The sequence below is a fragment of the Sipha flava genome, unplaced genomic scaffold (assembly GCF_003268045.1).
Source record: "Sipha flava isolate LNK unplaced genomic scaffold, YSA_version1 165_pilon_pilon, whole genome shotgun sequence".
NCBI lineage: Eukaryota > Metazoa > Arthropoda > Insecta > Hemiptera > Aphididae > Sipha > Sipha flava.
In genome coordinates this window covers 136,735-158,749 of record NW_020271833.1, presented here as the reverse complement: position 1 = coordinate 158,749, position 22,015 = coordinate 136,735, and the positions used below count along the sequence as shown (strand labels likewise).

The window sequence follows — 22,015 nt, the reverse complement described above, 5'->3', positions numbered from 1 at the left end:
TTTAAATACCAGCACCGAGGATGTAATACAATATGAGGGACAACGGCGTAGTCGTTTTATACAGAAAAAAAAACTATCAGTATGTGCAACATTCACGCGTAAATGCAACGAGAAATGACTTCTTACCCCTTTTTTCTGCAACACCAAAATAATAAGTAATGATTATATGACTATATTCTGTGTTAACTTCAAATTTCAATACTTTAAACTTACCGCAAATTTTATTTTCTGTTATAAGTAGTTTTATTATGATGTATTATTATATTCAATATTAATATAATAATATACAAGATTGTTTTAGAAAGGGGGTTTTATTTCCAGTAGACCTCTCGTATACTGTTGTTCGGATAAGAAGGCTGTTGAACATTTCGCTCTAATGTCTAAGCCTCGAAGTTACGCCAGTGCTCCATACGTGGGACGTTCCTAACCTCCAGATCGTGGACCCGGACCATCGTGACATCGATGACACGCGTGTCGATTATTAATCATTATTGGACGATTTATTTTCGCGCGATCTATTTTTAGAACAGTTTTCGGTAACGACGCGTTACCGATGTGCGTTGGAAATCAAATGTTGCTGTTATCGCCTCGAGCTATCGATTGGACGTTCGAGTGTACACTGCCGGTTATCACGCGGTGAACGACGAACGCTACATGTTGACGGCTCATCAGTGCCACGGAGAGTGTAATCGCACAAGGCTGCACGTTCTTACGGGCGTCGTATCGAATGCCGGCAGCCGCGTGTTCTTTCCTTTTCCATAGTGATAATTTCGACCGTCAACGAGTATTGTTTTTTTTTCATTTTACCCAACCACGGTAAAAACGACGACGCGCCCCATCATGTCGTCCCTCGCCATGGTCCAATGTTCGCGGAGATCGTTACCCGTCGCCGCAGCGCTGATCGGACGGTTCCGGTTCCAGTGCCAGCAGCGATGGTGCTCGGGTCCCGCGAAGGTCCGTGGCAAGTACGCACGCGTCACCGACGCCGACGTGCATCACTTCAGGTCGCTGCTGGGCGAGTCGAACGTGTTGACCGGCCGTCAAAACGTCGGGCCGTACAACGTGGACTACTTGAAACACGTGTCCGGTAAGCCGACGAATCCCCGTGTTCACCGCTCATCGATCACGCGGTGAACAGTAAAATAAGGGAGAAAATCACCCCTCGCCCAACCGAACTCGCGCGTGAAAAATAACGACGGACACGAGAGTGCACTTCTGTTCATCGAGTGAACGCAACTCGTTCCCACTACTTTTCAGCGCGTTTGTTCCGTTGTCTCGAACTCTAATTTCGACCGTCACGCAGCTACACCGGTATGCAAACCCGCCGAGAAGTGGCGGAAATGCGTGCGAGGATAGACGGATTTGATGGGTGCCCCCAGTTGCGTTCTCTCGGCTGACAGAGAGTGCAGTGGAGATGTGTGACGGACAACTCGTCGTACTTCATTATTTTTCATACCATTTCTGAAACGTGTACAGATATATGTTATGCGCATAAGTGGAAGAGGAGGAGGAGGAATAAGTTGTTCCACACACGTTCTACGTTTTATTTCGACCGACCAGGGTTCAAAACTATCAACTCTCCGAGCACGGTCGTTATCGGTTTTCGCCACAATCTGTTCCTTCGAAATAACCGAAACCACGTCATAATACGCATCATTTATCATCGACCGTTTTTTCTTACTATGTATTCATGTTACGTTTTTCTATCTTCACATTTCTCCTCTCCAGCATTATATTTCTCTCTCACCCTCTCTCCGTCCGGCTATACGTTTACCCTTCGGCTTTCCCTAACTCAGTCAGTCTCACTCGTTCCGTTTGATTTTAAACCCTATCCCGAAGCTCCAATCGAATGCGTCTCGATGAATCCAACTGTTCCTTCTCGGCCATCGGTCTATTATCACATATTCTTTTCGTACGATGTTATGTTACGTATTATTTTAACCATGAAATCTTTGTTATTGCGCTGCTGCAGCTGTTACCAGGTTGACAAATATACCACCCTTTACAAACCCGTTATACCCCTCAAAAAAAAAAAAAAAATTATATTAATAACAACAACGTTTAAATTGTTTAATTGATCTATATTTATAAACATTTCGTAACATCCGTAGTTTTCATATACTAGAACTATTAGTAGTCAGTATAAACGTTCAATACCACTTAACTTTATGCGCTTTCTATTCATATTAATTGAAGAAAAACCGCTTGTCGGAAATACTAAGTCAGTTTGTTTTTCATTCACTATAAGTTGACAGTTGACGAGACTACGAGTATGGTACACGAGACTGGAAAGACGAATAGTCGATAGAATAATAAAAAAATTGTTTTGTCGTGTTCAAATAAATCATTAAAAATTAAATATTACATTTAATATAACATTTAGTTATCAAATTTAATAATCTAATGATTATAAATTATAACGCAGACATATGGTTGTACAACAAACACGATTATGTGTAAACATATTGTATACAATTTCTACTCGAAAATAATACGATAGCACGAACAAAAATAAAAAAAATTTGAGCACTATAATAATAATATGGTCATACTAATAATACGCTAACGTTCACTCACCTGATAATTATGCGGTAGGCGATATTTTATTATTATTTACTATTATTCGTTATACACGTTTTTCAATTATTAATAATTTTTCCAAAAAAAATATAATACCCCACTTCTTAACCCGGCATTGGCTGCAGTACTAAATCGTAGATAATCACGAGCAGTGCGCAAAAGCTGAACAAATCCATGTACTCGTTAAATATGTACTCGAATCATTTAATGAACTATGCATCCAAACACATCAAAACCGATAATATTTATTACCACATCATAAAACATACACACCGCCGTGAATCATTCGCGTATAATCGTATAAACCATTAGGTCGTAATGATTACGATTACGTTTATAATTAATGTCATTTATTATTATTGTTGATGCGATGTTGCATCAGCTACGTGTATATAACATTATTACATACTGTTCGATGATATTTGCGAGAAGTATAAAAATTAGTTATTTATAACTGTAATCCGAAGAACTAGTTATTACTGTGTTTACACAATTTACAAAACACTACGTATGACGTACAATTAAGAAGAGTGCATATCCTGCAATGGCACGTGTGATTGCGTGATTCACAAACGTTATTGTAAAGTTATATAAACGTAGGTTAACTATCAAATCGTATAAATCGAATCCTGTGTCGTACGTAAAATAATGTGTTGAACGATTAGATTTAGTAGGACGATCATGCATAACGCAAAGTTTTATTGTATGGCCAGTAAGTAGGGCTTTAATTTAGTTTTATAAGAAACGGCATAGGTAAAATTAACTCGAATGATTCATAAAATGCTTAAACTTAACAAATTTCTTATTATTTATTTATTTCATGCTTAAAATATATTTAGTTTAGTGATAACGTATATGAGCGTATGACAAGTATTGTTCAACACTTTTAAAACTTTAAAACTTTTTATGTTCATGAATTTATATTACATTTTTACATAAAAATTACAGTATAATTTTTTCGTTACAATATCGGTGGCAATCTTTTTATATGCTCGGTACTTACTGGCAATAGTATGTATTTAATCAGCTTTTTACCGGCTATTACGATTAATTTATAATTATATAATAATAAAATGAGAGTAATAAAAAAAAACTATCGTCTGTTAAAAACATTTCCCATCATAATTTAAATAAAAATGCAGTAAAAATAATTTCACCATATCCATCGAAATGGTATTAATATATCAGTTTTCTTAGATCCTCTATACCATGTGATTTTAGATGAAGTTGTATACTACTCAGTCGTCTGCAGAATATATCGTAGTCCCATTTATGACTTATCTTCATAAATAATTTCGTGTATTGTTTCGACTTGTCCGTCCTAAAGACAACTAGATACCTTTCTTCGTTATTACCACACAAGCCATGGATCATAATATTAAACTTTCTCCATAATTTCTTTTTCCATTATCAACAGAATCAACATTTTTCTCGTAGTCAATATCAACATTTCGGCTTATCAATTTTCAAGTCGAAGTCATTCTTAAATAAAATTGAAATATTTAATATTTGCATATTTTGATTATTGGGTGTTGAAAGGTTTTACCTTAATTATTTTTTTTTCTTTCTGAGTCCTTAACAATCAATCGTCAACTCGAATCTCCATCCAGAGTCCTCCAAATTTAATATGATTTTTAAACATTCTCATAAGTACATTCAGTGCATATACTATAGGATCTTGTTAAAATTACAATTTATTATTTTTTTTTTTTTTTTATAACAACGACAACAACAAACCAACTATAAACAACTCAAGCTAATCCCTTATTGAAATTTATATTAAAATTCCGTAACTATAGAAGTAAGAAAGTATAAGTCACAATATCAATATCGTACAATTTTCTCTAACAAAAAGTACAAATACACACAAGCGAATTGCTTGTTTAATGAAAGTTTTAATGTCTAAATTAATTTCCGTCACAGTCGTTAAAAATAATGTATAAAATTATAGACGGTAGTTTATTTGTAGTGCCTGCCCCCATTTGGTGCGTGCTGCAGTTATTAAAAACTGTTTCGAAAAATTATGCACATTCATACAATACCGTCTACGAGTTCTATTTACTCGACAATGGTAGTGGTGGTCGTGGTCGTGGTGGTGGTGGTGGTAGTGGTAGCTGCGGTAGCGCATTTACATATTATTATTATATCGAATTATAGAAGTTAAACGACGATTGTGTAATTATTTCGCGCGATTACATTTCATTTGGATCAGTGTACGCGCGCACGCGAACCTACGTGCGCCGTATACCTGTACGCGAACATGTTACTTGCAAGGATTATTGTTACTATAACCGTTGTTACGGTCGTGTTTTGACTGATGCGTGTGCGTGTGCAGGTGAGAGCGGATTGGTGTTAAAACCGAAAACCACGAAGGACGTGTCGGAAATATTGAAGTACTGCAACGGAAGGAACATAGCTGTATGCCCCCAGGCGGGCAACACGGGCATGTCAGGCGGCAGCGTGGCGATGTTCGACGAGGTGGTCTTATCCACGCAGCGAATGAACAGTATAATTAATTTCGATCCCGTCTCCGGTAAGTAGTTCAATACGAACACACACACACACACACAATGTACATACGAAACACATTCGTTGTGTTATCGGAACGACGACCAGGATTACAAGCGCGTGTTTAACGTAGTAGTGTAATACCCAGTTTACGTATGCGATCAGGGGCGTATTTAGGGGAGTGATATGGGTGTTATAACACCCCTCCTCATCGACCGTATTTTACGGTATTTCACCATATTGCAAACTTACAATATAATTTGCTCTACACGAGTACTAGAAATAGTACATTATATATTGTATTATATAATACACAATTTATATAAAAACATGATATTTATTAATGGAATACAGAGGGCGAGCCAGAGCCTCCATTTACCACAAGTCCGTTAAATTTTAAAACACCCCCCGTTAAATTAATCCTAGATACACCGCTGTATGCGATATTATGTGTACGGGAAAATACTGACGGAAAAAATCCGGTTTGTTCGTTGACCGATAAAACACGTACCTATTTTACACACAATAATACTGTTTACGTGCAGATTTGCACATACGCGTATGTTCGTGAACGCGACTCTAAGGAGTAGAAAAAGACCAAATATTTCCTCTAGTGCTCTTGTTTTGTAGCGGATAACCAACGTTTTCGGATAGTGGGTATCCATTACCCAAAATGTTTGGGTACCCGAAAGTTTTTAATGCACGTAAGCGGTCAAGCTATAATCTACCTGCTAGGAGGAAATTAATATTATATTAAATTATACAATCAAATGAATAAGAATTATATCCTCTTTTAATTTAACAAAATTATGGTTTAAAAATAAAATGTTTAGTATTTTTTGAGTGTTTTTAGTGTTTTGTAGTTTAATAATAAGTTTATTCAAGTATAATGTTAAATACCATGTTAAAAGCTATTTGAAATCCTACATTAAAACCTTGTAGGTAACGGTTATAGTGGCTATAGTTATACCTTGTATGTGTATAGTTACGCAGATAATATGTAGTGACAATCATACGAGTACGTGTATAGATATAATGTAGTAAGTCGACAATATCAAACTGTTATCAGATAGCTGGTCATCATCTTTTGTATACATTTTTGAGATGACTAGCCTATTGGTGAAGTAAATAACGAGTACACAAACCATAATGGGTACCTAATCCAAAACGGGTACCCAATCCATAACGGGCACCTAAAATTTTGTAAATCGGGTAATATCCGTAAAACCATGGTACCCTTGTTTGGGTATCAAGAGCACTAATTTCCACAGCCCTAACATATAAAAAAAAATAAATATCATTGATATTTATTTTTAATAAAATATAAAAAAATTTGTACTTCCATATAATAAAATAATTTGTATAGAGCTAAATACATCACAATAAGTACGTGTGTATGGTCATATGTATTGAAATATAAATTATCTGAATCACGTTGAGGTGTTATAAGGAGAAATATTCACTGCAGAGTAGTTTGAAAAAATTATGAGGACTAGCCTGCAGGATTTGTTAAATATGAACTATGTGTGATATTAGCACATTGTGTCGTCTCAATACTTTTAGTCGTTTACAAATATAAGCTCTAGTTGAGCATACATTTATACTAGATTTATCTATTGTAAAAATATATACTATATATTTATATATATATAGACGAAAAATATCTAAACAAATAAGAAAAATCATGATCGAGGTGTGTACACGTAAATAAATTGATAATAGTGTTTCGAAAACGTTATACCCATATAAAATGCTTGAGGTATTATGGATATATATATATGTGTGTATTGTTTGTGAGTTATAACGCAGTTTGTGATTATTTTTGACAAATATTTCGATACGCCACTTTTCACGTGCGCGCAAACGTGGTTCTCACGCGGTCGGTAGCCCATAACTGGTGTAATACATTGGTGATCTCAGAGACGTTTCTAGGGTATGTGAGGCCCCCGGACCTTTAAACACATAAATTATGATACATATCATATATTTTTTGAACATATCAATTATTATTATTAATTAACAATTAAACTTCGTTATTAAACTCAGTTACTTTATTAGTAAAAAGTCAATTCTCATTTAAATCTATTACTCACATCTTTATTGTTAATTATAATTTTAAACTTTACCGTGATATTACGAATAATCATTTATCTCAATTATATACAGTACATTTTTACATTCAACATTTGTTAAGATTTATTTGAACCTCATCTACCCATGTAATATGCAGACGAAAAAATCAGTTTTTCTTTTTTTTGATAAAATTGCTTCATTTTATAAATAGATAATTTTAATATTTTGCGTTGGATATTTATTTAAAAAAAAAAAAAAAAATTTAATTATATTTTGTAAATATAATGTAATTATTGTATACCTGGGGACCTTCAAATCCCGAAGCCCTCAGCCTAGGCCCTTTGGATATGGGTGGTTTATACCGCCATTTAGATATGTTGTGTGGGAATGTGTAGTCAAAAGTCGTGATAATACGGAGTTCAAACTTCTAACGGATATATCTGGTGTGGATTAGGTACAATCAAGACATGTGTAAAATATACCAATTGTTTCAACGTATTAGATCACCTTCGTACATTGTATACGGTTAATCTTCGTGTACGACACCCTGTACACATATAGTATGTAATATACCCGTGCGTGCACACACATAAAGCTAAGTAATCGGCACACGATCGAATGTTACGCGAAGAAAAATACGGTCTTACTACATCGTGATACGCATCTCTCTTAAACGGATATAAACACGTTTAATTGTCCCAACACGATGCGTGTTATTGTGCGATAAATAAATGTATGTTCAAATATATAAACGTGTTTGTGTGTCAAATATTAAATATGTATATACACGTACAAAATATAGGTATAATATACCTATACCATCCGAGAAGTTTTTAAGCATGTTATGTCTACATGATGTGGTGTGAAACCTCGAAGTTAACGCGAAAATCTAATTCAGTGGTTCCCAATTGGTGGTCCGCGGACTCCCAAGGTTCCGCGTATTGATTTTAGGGGGTCCACGGTTGTGTAGTACTACAATAATTTTTTTATTTTATTTCAGTGAAATTAATATTTATATTTATATTTATTTGTATATATATTTGACAATATAACAAAAATATAATATAATAATATAACAAAAAGGTTTTTCAAATTAAAATAAATACTAAATTATTTTCATAATTAAACAAAATTGAATAGTAAGTATTTACAAAAAAAGAGGTTCCCGGATCAATTTAAGTTATAACTAACGGTCCGTGGCTTCATACTAATTAAGAGCCACTGATCTAATTGATTTGTTTCATAAAAATTGACCCCACATGAAAAGAAAAACATGTTATCAATTATATTTTTGCATGTTCATAACTACCACGATGTTATCGTTATGGTTTTCAAACATAATTAATTACTCTTAGTTTTGTTTTCAATAAATAGCAACGGTTCAACAAAATTATCCAACCTTAATATGTGTTTGTAAAACGCTGCTTTGTGTGTAATAGTTGTATTATTTCAATCACTGTTTCGTTTGAAAATTAATTTTTTAACTAGTAGTTTATGACTATGACACACGTTTACAACACCAATGATCCTATTCAAACATTTCGGACATGATTTTATTTTCGCAAAAAATTTAAAAATGATTCACAAAGAAATATGGGTGATATTTGATAACACTAATGAAGATTAAAAACTTGTTTGCTGTAAATTTCAATTAAAAACTTTTTTTAATTCTTAAATCAAGATCATTTAATTCTTGTAGCCATAACACGAAGGTCGACGTATGTTATATCTTAGGTAGAGACGATACTTGGTGTATAGTGTATGTAAAACGCGTGTAATAATATAGTCCCTTCGTCACTGGGTATTACGATATTATAGTAATTACAAACAAATACACGCGCCATGTATAGGTTTACGAGGAACTTTTAAAGCTTTTAATAGTTCCAACTGTTTGGTTAGGAATAATTGTATTTATAAATACAATAGGGTAAACTTATCAATAAATTACCATTAAATGATTAAACAACATAATTTTAAAGGATTAATAAAAATAAATATGAATCTATAATAATAAACAGATAGAGGTTACAGTAAGAATAATTCACCTAATGATAGGTAAATTATATTAAATACTTATCTGCTTTGTTCGTATGCAAATGGTTGGAAAAAATAAAATTAACTGAATTCAAACCTCTTTTTTTGATTATACACTCGACCAGATATTATACTTCATAGTAACGCCAAAAGCACTTGCCATGCCGCGTCTATACGGGTAATTGTCTATACATGTTTTTTTTCATCTCCAAACATGTAATGTACAATTTGTTTTAACCAGAAGATATTAAAAAAGTAATAATAATAATGAACCAATTGTTATACGTCAAATAAATTGCTATTTTCTAATGTGTTTTAAAATATACATTTTAAAAAATATCCTTTGGCGATCATAATTTATGGCCCTCTTATATGTAGACAACGGTATGTCAATGTTATCTAGCCTGACAAATATACAATTAATTTTAAACAAAACTTTATATAAGCCAAAATAGACGAAGAACGCCTACCACAAAACCGTCTAATTTACATAATGAAAAAAAATAATGTTGTAACTTAAATGTATCCGTTATATATGCGCATTACCTTCATGCTGATCGTCAATAATTACACGAACACATTAAAACTATATTAAAACTCACAAACAAATCTTAGTTTGAGCTTTTAATACTAGTATCTATAATAAAAAATAAAAATAAAAAAAGTCCTAGTTTTTATACCAAAACCCACCGCAATTATTATGATAACTATGAACATAATTACCCCCTTGAAGGAGTTTGAGACTGGAAAATGAATCAGACCTTGACTCGCTTCATTATTAAAGTTAATCGGTTAAGTAATTGTTAAAACTATTAAAATTTAGACTGTATCTAGCTAATGCTATTATTTTTTATGCTGTTTTAGCATACGTTATTGTGTTAACTAGGTATATATTATTCTGAATGTGAGCCTAATTTGGCGTTTATTTCAGTATATAAATAGTAGGATAATAATAATAATAAAAAAAAAACTATACCTAAGTACTACATTCAACCATATTGATTACGACTGTAAACAATGATGATATATTTATCAAAATGCTCCGATACACAACAATATACAGCGACAACTAAGATAAATAAGAGTCTATTTGAATATATGTAGTAAACATAAATCGTATCATTTGCAGCTTATATTATTTCCATATTTTTTCGCAGGAGTGTTGGTGTGCCAGGCGGGCTGCGTGCTCGAGTCGCTGATGAACCACGTGGAGAGTCACGGGTACATGATGCCATTGGATTTAGGGTCGAAGGGTAGTTGTCAAATTGGCGGCAACGTGTCGACCAACGCCGGTGGCATACGCGTCATACGGTACGGCACGCTGCAGGGGTGCGTCCTGGGCCTGGAAGCCGTAAGTCAATATTGGAAAAATACACGCGCGCGCACTTGAGTAAATCGCCGCCGTTGCAATTTCCTCCTCGCTCATATGGAATAAGAGTCGGGTGAGAGGACTTGAGCAGCTTATAAACGTAAACAAATACAATACATATATATTATACACATACGTTTCTATATATATATACATATCGATCGACGGTTCGTTAAGTTCTATACTCCAATGCGTATGTGTGTGTGTAGAATACACGTTGCTCTCACCCCCATCTTTCCATCTCGTTTTATTCGATTGACGAGATCGTAGTGTACAAAATGTAATACATATATATTATGTACCGCGTGTGACCCCCGAGAGAGTTTTGTGTGTGCACTCGACTGGAAAACCCTGTGAGGCTCGTGCACAGTGCACACAACACACATATACACCGCAAAATATACAGTGAATACGTATTGCTTTGGCACCGTGTGTAAAACGATGGAAGTTGATCACGGTGACGACTATATAACGTTACGCGACGACTACATGACCGAGAATTGAGAAGAAGAACTAGAATACATTTCATTATGAGCTTACTCGTGCGTGGGTGTTTGCATTCGAGAAATTGATTTGAAAAAATCGATTAAAATCACTGAGACTATGAACAGAAATATTGAGCCTCCCAAAAGTTATTCAAGTCCATCGAAATCCAGTAATTCCGTTAGTTACCTGTAGATTCAACATGTGATTTTTTTTGAAATTTTAAAGCCAACCGAGAAACTAAGAAGTTGGAAAAATGAGAAAACGCATACCCAATAAAATTAGATAATATCGCATAGGTTATCACTCTATACTATAAGTATCACTCGTAGAAAGTTTAAAGAACACAATGTGCGTGTTTTATTCTTATGTCTTCGTGAATAATTATATAATACTAAACGGTAATGGAATTTGATGTAGATATTCACTTATGGTCTAAATCAGAAATAATTTCACTTATTCTTCTTAAATTAAATTAAATTAATTCGCATCGCTGTAGTGTAATATTTTATCGAAATAAAATACATGATTGATATGTACGTATACGTATAAGATAAACTAATCTTATAAGATAAACTAAGTAATTATTTATTAATAATTAATAATATCACGATGTATCGACCGACACAGAAGGTGAACAAAACGATCGCGGAGGACCTCGGAAATACATGCAACAATTTTAGCTGTTAACGATATTATTTAACTACACGACTTCGTAACCATACCTATAACATAAGTGTACTATGTAATTCGATAGTTATAATGACAACAATAATCGATTTACATCGTATCATTACAATATGCACCGCCATGTAATACATATTATTATTGTTATTATAATTTTTTTAATGTCTAACGCAAACTCGTGTTGCAAGTACTTATCGCTTGCACTTTGTACGTATAATATACATGTTAACACACAGCCATGGTCATTTTCATGGTCGATTAGTCTTATAATAATAATAAATAATCGTTTTACCGCGCGTACCTGTACGTGTAACATAAATTATATTCGGATCAAAATACGCGCGCGCGTGTGTTTGTGATCAAATATATTTTTTTATTTATTTTTAATCTGTTTGGAATATGCGGTGAGCGCAGCGGCGCCACAGGTTATAATGTTTACGACAGTCAACCGTGGACCGTGGCGATAAAATACATCGCAACGCGGAGTTGTGCAAATACCCGTGGGCTATAACATGCGTGCTGCAGTGGCGTGTTTACGAGGAAAGGGGGTCTAGGGTCTAGACTTCCCCAAGTACACTGGTTGGATCCAGCATTATTTTCAGATAGCTATTACTCCTCGTTAAAATTTTCCTTTCCATTTCAACGTGCCCAGGACTGTCTATGATGAATTTTTGTGGTCAAAAACTTATCGTAAACGGTCCGAAGACAGTTAAAATAGGAAGTAAAACATATGACTAATCCAATACTTGCCGAAAATCATCTGGGAGTTGTTGAACTAATATTATTTCATGGAAGCTACTAACTCTAGATTTTTCATCGAAATTACACCCCTGATAGTATAGGTGCTTAAATTAATCCAGGATCCAACTTGGGTATAAACTAAAATTATCTAGGAACCAACTCAACTAGGTTTCAGCTTACCTAATGCACGATTATTAGCTTACAGTACGCTTGCGCCAGCTCAAAGTCTCGAGCCACGTAACGCAAAAGTGGCAGTACCGTATTAGACCCGATCCACTCGATGGAAGCATTTGAAAACTAAAAGGATCATTAATACTTCACGTCATCGAATTAAAAATCACCGTCTCGCACACTTTTTTTCCTCCAACAACTCCCGTAGAGTTCAACAATTCAAAACCAACATTAATTTTCCAACATGATGGTCCTTTATCAAATTGTTACGGCTTATTTAATGTACAATTATGTACATATATATTTATCAAACAATTTAACATGTACGTGTGTGTGTGTGTATGAGTCGGGAGTAACAGACCTGTAAATATCTGTCAAAAGCATACTATATAACCATGATAATGTACTCGTGCACGTACGGTTTATGTATAAAAAAAAGGGTACTTTATCACCGGCTAGTTAAAATCGAAATCGATCGGGGTATAATTAATTAGTAGGAAAAACTGTACCTGTGTACGTATTCCTACGGGTTTACCGTCCCTTCGAAAACGGATTTCGAATAAAACACCGATAAACCGGGTGACCCGCGGAGGTGGTGGAAAAATGTGTTTGATCGGTGGAAAACGCGCGGCTTTGGCGCCCAAAACTTTTCCTTAATTACGCGTGTTTTCGTTGGCACCGGAATCGGAATTGGTATGCGCATAGCGTACACGATTTCCACCGTCACTACAGGCCGCTGCCACCGTCGGTCACCAGACAACCTACCCCGGCCCACTTGTATAATTGCGTACGTCTGCTGCTGTCGCCGGTGATTTAGCAATCGGCCCCAACGCTCAATTAAGTGGGTTCGGGTTCTTTTTTTTCTTTTACATCTCTCTCTCTCACTTTCGTTTTTTTCTTTTTTAATCAAATCAGTGTTTCATGTTATTTTTTCTTCTTTTTTTTTTTTATCGCTCGGTAATCCACCGAAACTCTTGGGGCTTAACTACCTATATATTATACACGAGGGCAACCCTCTTTATTTATTAAAGCCATTTATTTGTGTTTTTTTTTCTTCCTTTTTTTACTAAAAATATTCAGAGCTAGTTCAGTCTACGGACGATTTTATTTTTTAATTAGACGACCGTATTCTTATGCACGTTACATGCGTTCACTGTAATTATTGCGGTAAAACATCATGGGTTAGACTAGGGTGACCATACGTCCCGTTTAAAACGGAACTGTCTCTTATTTTATCATTATGTCCTGTTGTTCCGACAAACTTTGAACGGGATGCTTTTTGTCCCGTTTTTAGAATAGGGTCCCGTTTTAATCCCGTTACTTCCATAAAAATTGTAAACTGAGAGTAAAAAAAAAAAAATAAATAAGATATGTCATATAGTGTATATATATATATATATATATATATATATATGTACTACGAACCCATGTGCGAGACTTCTAACGAAATCGATATTAAATACAAATAGTTTACCAATATACAGTACTATTTATAATCAACGATATTCGGTATAATAGGTATATTAGGTAAATTAATCGAAAAATCGAACATAGTCGTGCAGTAACGTGTGTACATTGCAACGATCTTATGTTATAGCCACTGTGTATCAGTTCTTTTTATTTAAATTGTTGCGAGTCATTAGTGTTATCACTTTTATTGATTTTTTTTAAATGCCTAAAAGGAAATATACGCTCACTGTACCTTTGCAGATTAACTAATGCAGTAATAGAAAGAATATTTTCAATCACAAATATTTTATGAACGGACGAAAAAATTCGTTTTATCGTACAGTATTTAACTGTCAAAGCAATAATAATTCTTAAAAATAATTTTGAAAAATATTCCTGTAATGATTTTTATGATTTTTTGTTAACACAACTAAAACTATTAAATGCAATCAGTTCATCAAAAAAATATGTCAAAGGATGTGATGAAGAAAATTATGAACAATTGACATCAACTCAATAAAAATATAGAATAATTTAAGGAATTTTTTTCAATCTCACAGCAAAAAAAAGAATGCAAATAAATGTTTTATTAAAATATTAAACTAATTAAAAATTATTTTTATTGCATATAATATTGAAGTTCAAAAAAAGGTATTCTTTTTTTTAGAAAACATATTTTTCCAGTTTTATTTTTCATAAATATGGTTACCCTAGGTTAGACTAATATTTTGAAATATTTATATATCTATTGGGTAAATAAGTGATTTATACTTACCGAAAACACGAATATTTTATTATTGATACCGCTTACATAAAAATAATCCTTTCAATTTCAATCGTTATTATAATAATAAGTCCAGCCTATAATAACTGTGTATTAACATGATCGTTCTTATTGCAACGCTGTTAATTACTATTTCTCCTACTTATAATTATTTTTTTTTTTTTATTATTATTATTGTTATGAATTTATTTTATTCCTATAGCAAATAAAATATTAATAACATTCATTTTCTATAATAACTGTTTTTAATATTGTAGGTAACCGCAGATGGTACGATATTAGACTGTGTAAATACTATGAGGAAAGACAACACTGGATATCATTTGAAACATTTATTCATTGGTTCGGAAGGAACTTTGGGTGTTATCACTAAAGTAGCGATATTGTGTCCACGTCTCCCGAAGCATGTAAATATAGCATTTATCGGTAAACAAATATAATAATACATGTTTAATATTTATTCTTTTTTTTTTAATTTAAAAATATTACCTGTTGGTAAACAATGTTAAGTTAAAATTTTAATCAACTTAAAGAAAGAATAAAAGTAAAACATTGATTCGACAAGCAATATAAATGTTTTTTTACTCTTAGCCATTTAAATTTTAAATTAAAAAAAAAAGCTATAAAAATGACATAAAAAAATGATCTAATAATTAAAAAGTTGTTGTAAAACTATTATAAACTACACTGTAAATAAAATAATATAGCTTAAAGTTATATTCAAACATTCATCACTTGTAAATTTGAATTGCATTTAGTAAATTACGGAACTCTTGTCATATTTCCAAGATCCAAAATTCCAAAAAAATATCAACCATACATGTTCTTCTTAAACTAACAGCTATATAATTACTTATTTAAGACAACAACAACTAAAAAAAAAACCATTTTTATATTTTGTTTAAAAAATGACAATGTAGATTACTTTTACCTTATCAAGATAGTTGATTGGTTGATAATTATAAGTTTGCAGTGTTTAATTTATATTTATTTCACTTAAATTATAATTGACAAATTGAAACAATGTATCACTATTAACGATTAGAACTTTACAACTTTTACTTAAATGTATATGCTCAACATGTGTTCATTGAACAAGAAATATCAAAGAAAGTTTTTACTAATTAATTTGCCTTTGTATAATGTATATTTTTTTAAAAAAAAATAAATTCCGACACAAAATCAATATGGAGTGGCTTTATTTTTCTTACTGTAATGCATTATTAAAATGTAATGAAAAAACTACAATATAAATTAATCAGCAATTGAAATAAAGCAGACATCAATTCAAATAAATTATATAGCAACCAAAACTTACTTAAGAGTCAATTTGGTAATTTCTTATATATATTGGTCAAATTCTAAACAATCAGTCAGACAAATGTTAACAAAGTATTTTTATAATTTCAAATATAGCTACTCTGCTTATGTGCATTTAAAGTGATGAATTCATTTTCACCAAATATTTCTCGATATTTATTAATATAAGTTGTATTAACTACATGCGAAGATCAGCTGATTATAGTAATGAATAGATAAGAATGATTTGAATATTTATAACTTAAAATGTTTACTTTACCGTAAAGAATAACACCCAATTATTGTTTGATTATTTTTATATTTAAATCACTGCTCTAAAAAGTATAACTGCAGAATTACGAAAACTTTTTAATATTTTACGCAATTTAAATAATACCATCTTACTTCGGTATAATTGTTTATATTATTTTATCATGGGATATTTTGAATAATTTTTAAATTTTAAATATGAATACATTATCTAATTAATAAAGAATAATAAAGAATCCTAGTATTTACGTTTTACCATTTTGATGACATATTTGACTAAAATTATGTCATATTATATCATACATTACGAATTATTTTAAAGATTGTTGGAAAGTAAAATAAACTAGAACCAATTTGTACCAAAAAAAAGTCAAGTTAATTCACAAACCATTTTTATTATCTTACGGATTCAAATTACTGTCATTGTACTCGTAATAATTATTACGATAACTGAGCGGTTCCCTGCCTGGGGGTAGTAACCCTCCTCACAAGGGGTAAATATAATTTTTTGAGGTGTAAAATCCACAGCCAGATAAAGAATTGTTAATCGCTTTAACTGTGTTTAAATGTTAACTGTAGTGTAATACTTAAAATAATAATTTATAAAGATGGTTCTATGCCATGGCCAATTCTTTGGACATAGATTTACTAGATATATGGTTAAGTTATTTTAAAAAAATAAATAAAGCATATCTATGATACAAAAGTAAATTATATTATTTTGAAACTACGAGTATATCCGTTTATAGAAAATACTTTTTAGACTTAATTCCTTGGATATTGGGTGTAGCTAACGCAGACAAATAATTATCATTTTGGGCGATAAAAACTGTTCGGTAAACGTTTGAATATGGGTCGACATTGTTTTTCGTTTTGATGACTTATTGTTTATAAACGTGGTTCTATAAGCGTATACGCATTTTTCGTCGGTACGGTACGATAACGACATGCAATGCATTACGAATGCTGTAAAATGTACCAAATTGTACTTTATTGCAGGGACCGTTTCAGGATTTAACATTTTATCGTCTATATTATCACAAATGTTTATCAAACCCGTAAGGAACACAGTGGATGAACCATTGTAATTTTTTTGGTTTGATTTTAATCTCACGGTATTTTTTCTACTTCTTCAATAGGGTTGGATAGTTACGATAAAGTACTACAATTGTTCTCAATTGCTCGGGCCGAGTTCGGGGAAACCCTTTCGTCGTTTGAACTCATGGACAACGTGACCGTTACGTGCGTAGAGAAAAACCTCCAGCTCCAATGTCCAATCGCCAATACATATCAGTTCTACGTACTCATCGAACTTGCTTCAAGCCGACCTAATGTTGGCCAACATATGGAAAATGTTTTGGAAAAAGCCCTCGATGACTCGGTGATCGCCGATGCTACGACGTCCGATCAAACGTCGAACATTAATGTAAGTGCCTTCGATTGCAATTACACATTTCAATTTCTGACCATTTTAGACTCCGTGAGAGATACAGTAGCTTATTGGACTAAAATTAATTTTACGTAGAAATCAATCTCGAATATCATGTGATCTAATTACCTCGTTGCACAGGTGTGATTTGGCCGGTACTTAAAGGAATGCTAAATTAACACCCTCAAATTTATGTTCGGTTCCACTAACGTTTTATTTGAATGCCCCTTCGCCATGAACGTTGCTATAAATGACCATAAGCACCGGTTGATGATCACGTTATTGTTTTTATGCTCAAACAATATTCTGTTTTTTGTGCGGCACTTACATGTTGTAATATCTCTTATTTTCTCAATTTGAAAGTGATTTAATAGACATATATTTCGCTTAGATATCGTACTCTAGTCAACGCTAACCCAAGGTTTACTATAATTTTCATTATAATTTCTAAAAATGCAAAAACTATAGAGACCTCATGTCTGTCGGAGAAATCGATAATTTGTTCAATATTTAAAAATTATTAACATCCATTATTCGCAAATAATTAATATTTCATAAAACTATTGTATAATGACTTTTATTTTCAATCATGCGAGCTGTATAAAACTACAACGATCTTCTCGTGAGCATAAAATTCCTCCATTGTATTACCATTATGTAATATATACTGTACAGTTTTATAGTTTATTAATACTAGTTAAAGTTTTGGTTTATTTAATCTAATTATAAACACAATATTCATTCAACGGGCATTTTTTTGAATCTCTTGCTAAGACTAAGGATTTTTTTATTTCACAGAAAATATGGAAGATCCGAGAATCAGGTATTGATGCGTTATTAAAATTGGGTTATGTATATACTTTTGATTTATCAATACCTTTAAAACAATTCTACGAAATTGTTGAACTGACCAGAGAGAAACTTAAGGACGTAGCGGATTGCAAAATTGTTAGTGGATTCGGTCACATAGGTAAGTTCAACATTATATATTAACTTACAAATAACTTTTCCGTTTTCTATTCATTTTTTTTATGGTAATTACTTGATTTAACCAATGGAATTCCTTTCAAATATAATTTGAAAACATATGTCATACAAACAGATTATATTTACAAATTAAAACTATTTGTACCTACTTATTTTATATATTAAACTCCAGTAGTTTGAAATACTATGTTTATTTGTTTTTGTATCTCAATATTCGTGAAACCCTGAAAACTATAAAAAACTATATTTTTTTACCTACAGAATACCTAACTGAACATACTTATTTTTTCTTTTAACATTATACAACTAAACATGATCATTGACAACGAAAATAGTAAACATTAATTTCGTCGTTTGAACTAATAATTGTATGTGTATGTATATATATAATCAAAATCAACTTATATCAATCGTATTATAATACGTTCATAGGATGTACACACTCTGGGCACACATTTAAATTGGGATTTGAAGCACCCTCGCCACTAACTATTGACTATTCGTAATTATATAGGTACATCGTTACGTGCTGGCATTATAATATGAATTAACGACTCCATTAAACGATATTTGTACACGTTACGGTGGAACATGTTAATGTAGAAAATAACATTATTTCCTTGTAAATTCGATGTTAACTTAATTCTTAAAATATGGTATTTATCGTAATTTATTTTGGAATTTTAGTAGTTATATCAATTTTTTTTTTTTTGAGTTTAAACTATATTTTAATATACGACAGTGTGGAATTAGAAATTAAAAACAATATGTGATAATAAATCTTATTTAACTCATGAAATGTACAACCTCGATAATGAAAAATTATAGCATGCAAAATACATTTTAAAAGCACTAGGAGAATGTGAAAATTCGATGCGTTAATATGGCATTGAAACAATGAAAAAATCGTTTCATAAAACCTATAACTGGACGACATGGTTAAGTTGCAAATGATTTTAATATTATGCTCTTCAATAATTCTGTAGTTGATCACGATGGAAGAAATAATTTTGGATTCTGATATAACTAAAATCCAAATATACCGTAACGTCCGCAAAATTTAAATTAGCTGAAACAATATGTACAATAACTATCATTTTTGTAAAAAAAAAAAAATCAAAAAAAAAGGAGTTTATGATTTAAAAACTAATTATAAAAATACAATAATACATGGTACAACTATATACAAGTCAAATATTATAATTACATCAATAACCAATAATGATTTCCTTAACGTAAATGTCTAACGAATAACGTAATTAAAACTCATAAATTATTTTAAAACTAATCCACTAGTACTGACGCTGATCATCAGGAGTTATAAAGGTTTTCACAATAGTTATTTTAAATCGATTTAAAATAATATTGATAAATTTTATAGTTTAGAATCACTATTAACGATTATTCGCTGAAAACCGTACAATGACCGTTTATTTTTCATGCACAATCTTTATTAATATCGTTGAAAAAATCAGCCGACTTAATAACAGTTGTATTCGGCCACGAAAAATTAACGATGGCGTTGTGGTACGATAGTGTCATGGTTTTATATCCAATTTTCGGTGAACAAACGATACCGCATGCGGATGATAAACCAACATTTGCGTATAAACTGTACTTAAACTAGGTTAGTCATATATTTGATTTGGATCTTAAAGCAGCGATTCCAAACCCCTACATAACAGTTCGAAGTTTACGTGAGCTTTCAAATTTAAACGCCCCACACCCGTATAAAGACCATAAGGTTGCAGGATGAATAATACTTTATACTACTTGTTTCGATGTTGTATAAAAGGATAATAAAAAATAATATTAATTCGTATAACGTGCAAAATATCTTTAAAAAAACACCTGTACATGCCTGCAGATCTTTTAGTATCTAATTCTACGTGTGTACACCTATAATTCAAACCCTACGAGAAAAAAATATTAAGCCCACAGCCGTAAGAATACAGAAAATATTTTTCTCGTCCGAACACCTGAAAACTTATTATCGTCCATTTTGCTCACGCCTGTTTTATTTAACGCCCCCGAGACATCGCTCTGTATAATGGTTAGCAGGTGGATTATAATATTCTCAACTTTTCATCAACACCGTCTACAACCGCGATGAGTTACAATATAATGTTATAAATTAGTGGCAATATTATGAGTTTCAGGAGACAGCAATTTGCATCTAAACATAGTGACATCCAGATGCGACGAGGAATTGACCCAGTTAATCGAACCTTTCGTGTACGGGTGGACGTCCAAGTGCGGCGGGAGCGTAAGTGCCGAGCATGGGATCGGTTCGGCGAAAACGCATTATCTAAAGTACACGAAGAGCGTCCAGGCCATCGACCTGATGAGGAGATTAAAAAACACCATGGATCCCAAGTGCATACTGAACCCTTACAAAGTAATTCCTACCGCGACGGCAGATGTCGCGGTGAGAGGTGATCAGTAATTTGAGGATTATAAAACTGTATAGATAATATTATATATATATTTAAATATAATCATCGATCCGTAGTGATACACCTTGGTACGTAAGGAACTTTGTTTTTATGCAATAAAGGTTTTTTTTGTGCGTGGGGTGAGTTACTGTGGAAATAATTTACCCCAATGCTGTCCAAATCCCAAAGCTATTTAAATATAATAACATTTTTTTGGATCGATTTATTATAAATATATTTAAACATGTAAATTTGTGTGTGTGTGCATTTATTATATTTACATACATTAATGTCTGTGCGAATATTATTTAGAACATCCCGTCGTTGTGTCACGCTACGGAAAAAAGGGCATGCACATTCCCCTGAGAGAGTGAAAAAGAAAAAAAGGATCGTTTGAAATACTATATTACCCTTGCATAAATAATGTTTTAAGTCGACCATCTGCAAAAAAAAAAAAACTATATATTATTTTTTACTTATTGAACAAATATATATTAGTTGTACATATTATGCATTATGCTCGATGCGATTTTTTAATCTTTTATCATATTTAAATAAAATATTAGTTTTACTAAAATGAAGCGACGTATTTATTTCATTTACTCTGATTATTTTTTTCCACATCCAATGTTTTCGCTATTATTATTTGTTCGATTAAAAGTTTAAATGTGTTCATATTTTTCTATTTATAAGTTTTTTAACAAATTTGGACCGAA

The 22,015-nt window shown here is 32.3% G+C and overlaps 1 protein-coding gene across 1 annotated transcript; it reads left to right on the top strand.

Moving 5' to 3' along the window:
* Positions 1-650: 650 nt before the first annotated feature.
* Positions 651-21,550, top strand: LOC112679626 (D-2-hydroxyglutarate dehydrogenase, mitochondrial-like). The gene is made up of 7 exons (XM_025549510.1): positions 651-1,087; positions 4,916-5,113; positions 10,353-10,546; positions 15,137-15,305; positions 17,588-17,874; positions 18,676-18,847; positions 21,024-21,550. The coding sequence occupies exons 1-7, from the start codon at positions 841-843 to the stop codon at positions 21,308-21,310; spliced, it is 1,554 nt and encodes a 517-aa protein (XP_025405295.1). The 5' UTR covers positions 651-840; the 3' UTR covers positions 21,311-21,550.
* The last annotated feature ends 465 nt before the right edge of the window (positions 21,551-22,015 follow it).

Excerpts from the sequence above, each read along its gene's own strand:
- LOC112679626 (XM_025549510.1), top strand. The coding sequence starts at position 841 with ATGTCGTCCCTCGCCATGGTCCAATGTTCGCGGAGATCGTTACCCGTC. Across the intron at positions 15,306-17,587 it reads TGTAAATATAGCATTTATCG|GGTTGGATAGTTACGATAAA; the intron begins GTAAACAAATAT and ends CTTCTTCAATAG. Across the intron at positions 18,848-21,023 it reads TAGTGGATTCGGTCACATAG|GAGACAGCAATTTGCATCTA; the intron begins GTAAGTTCAACA and ends TATGAGTTTCAG.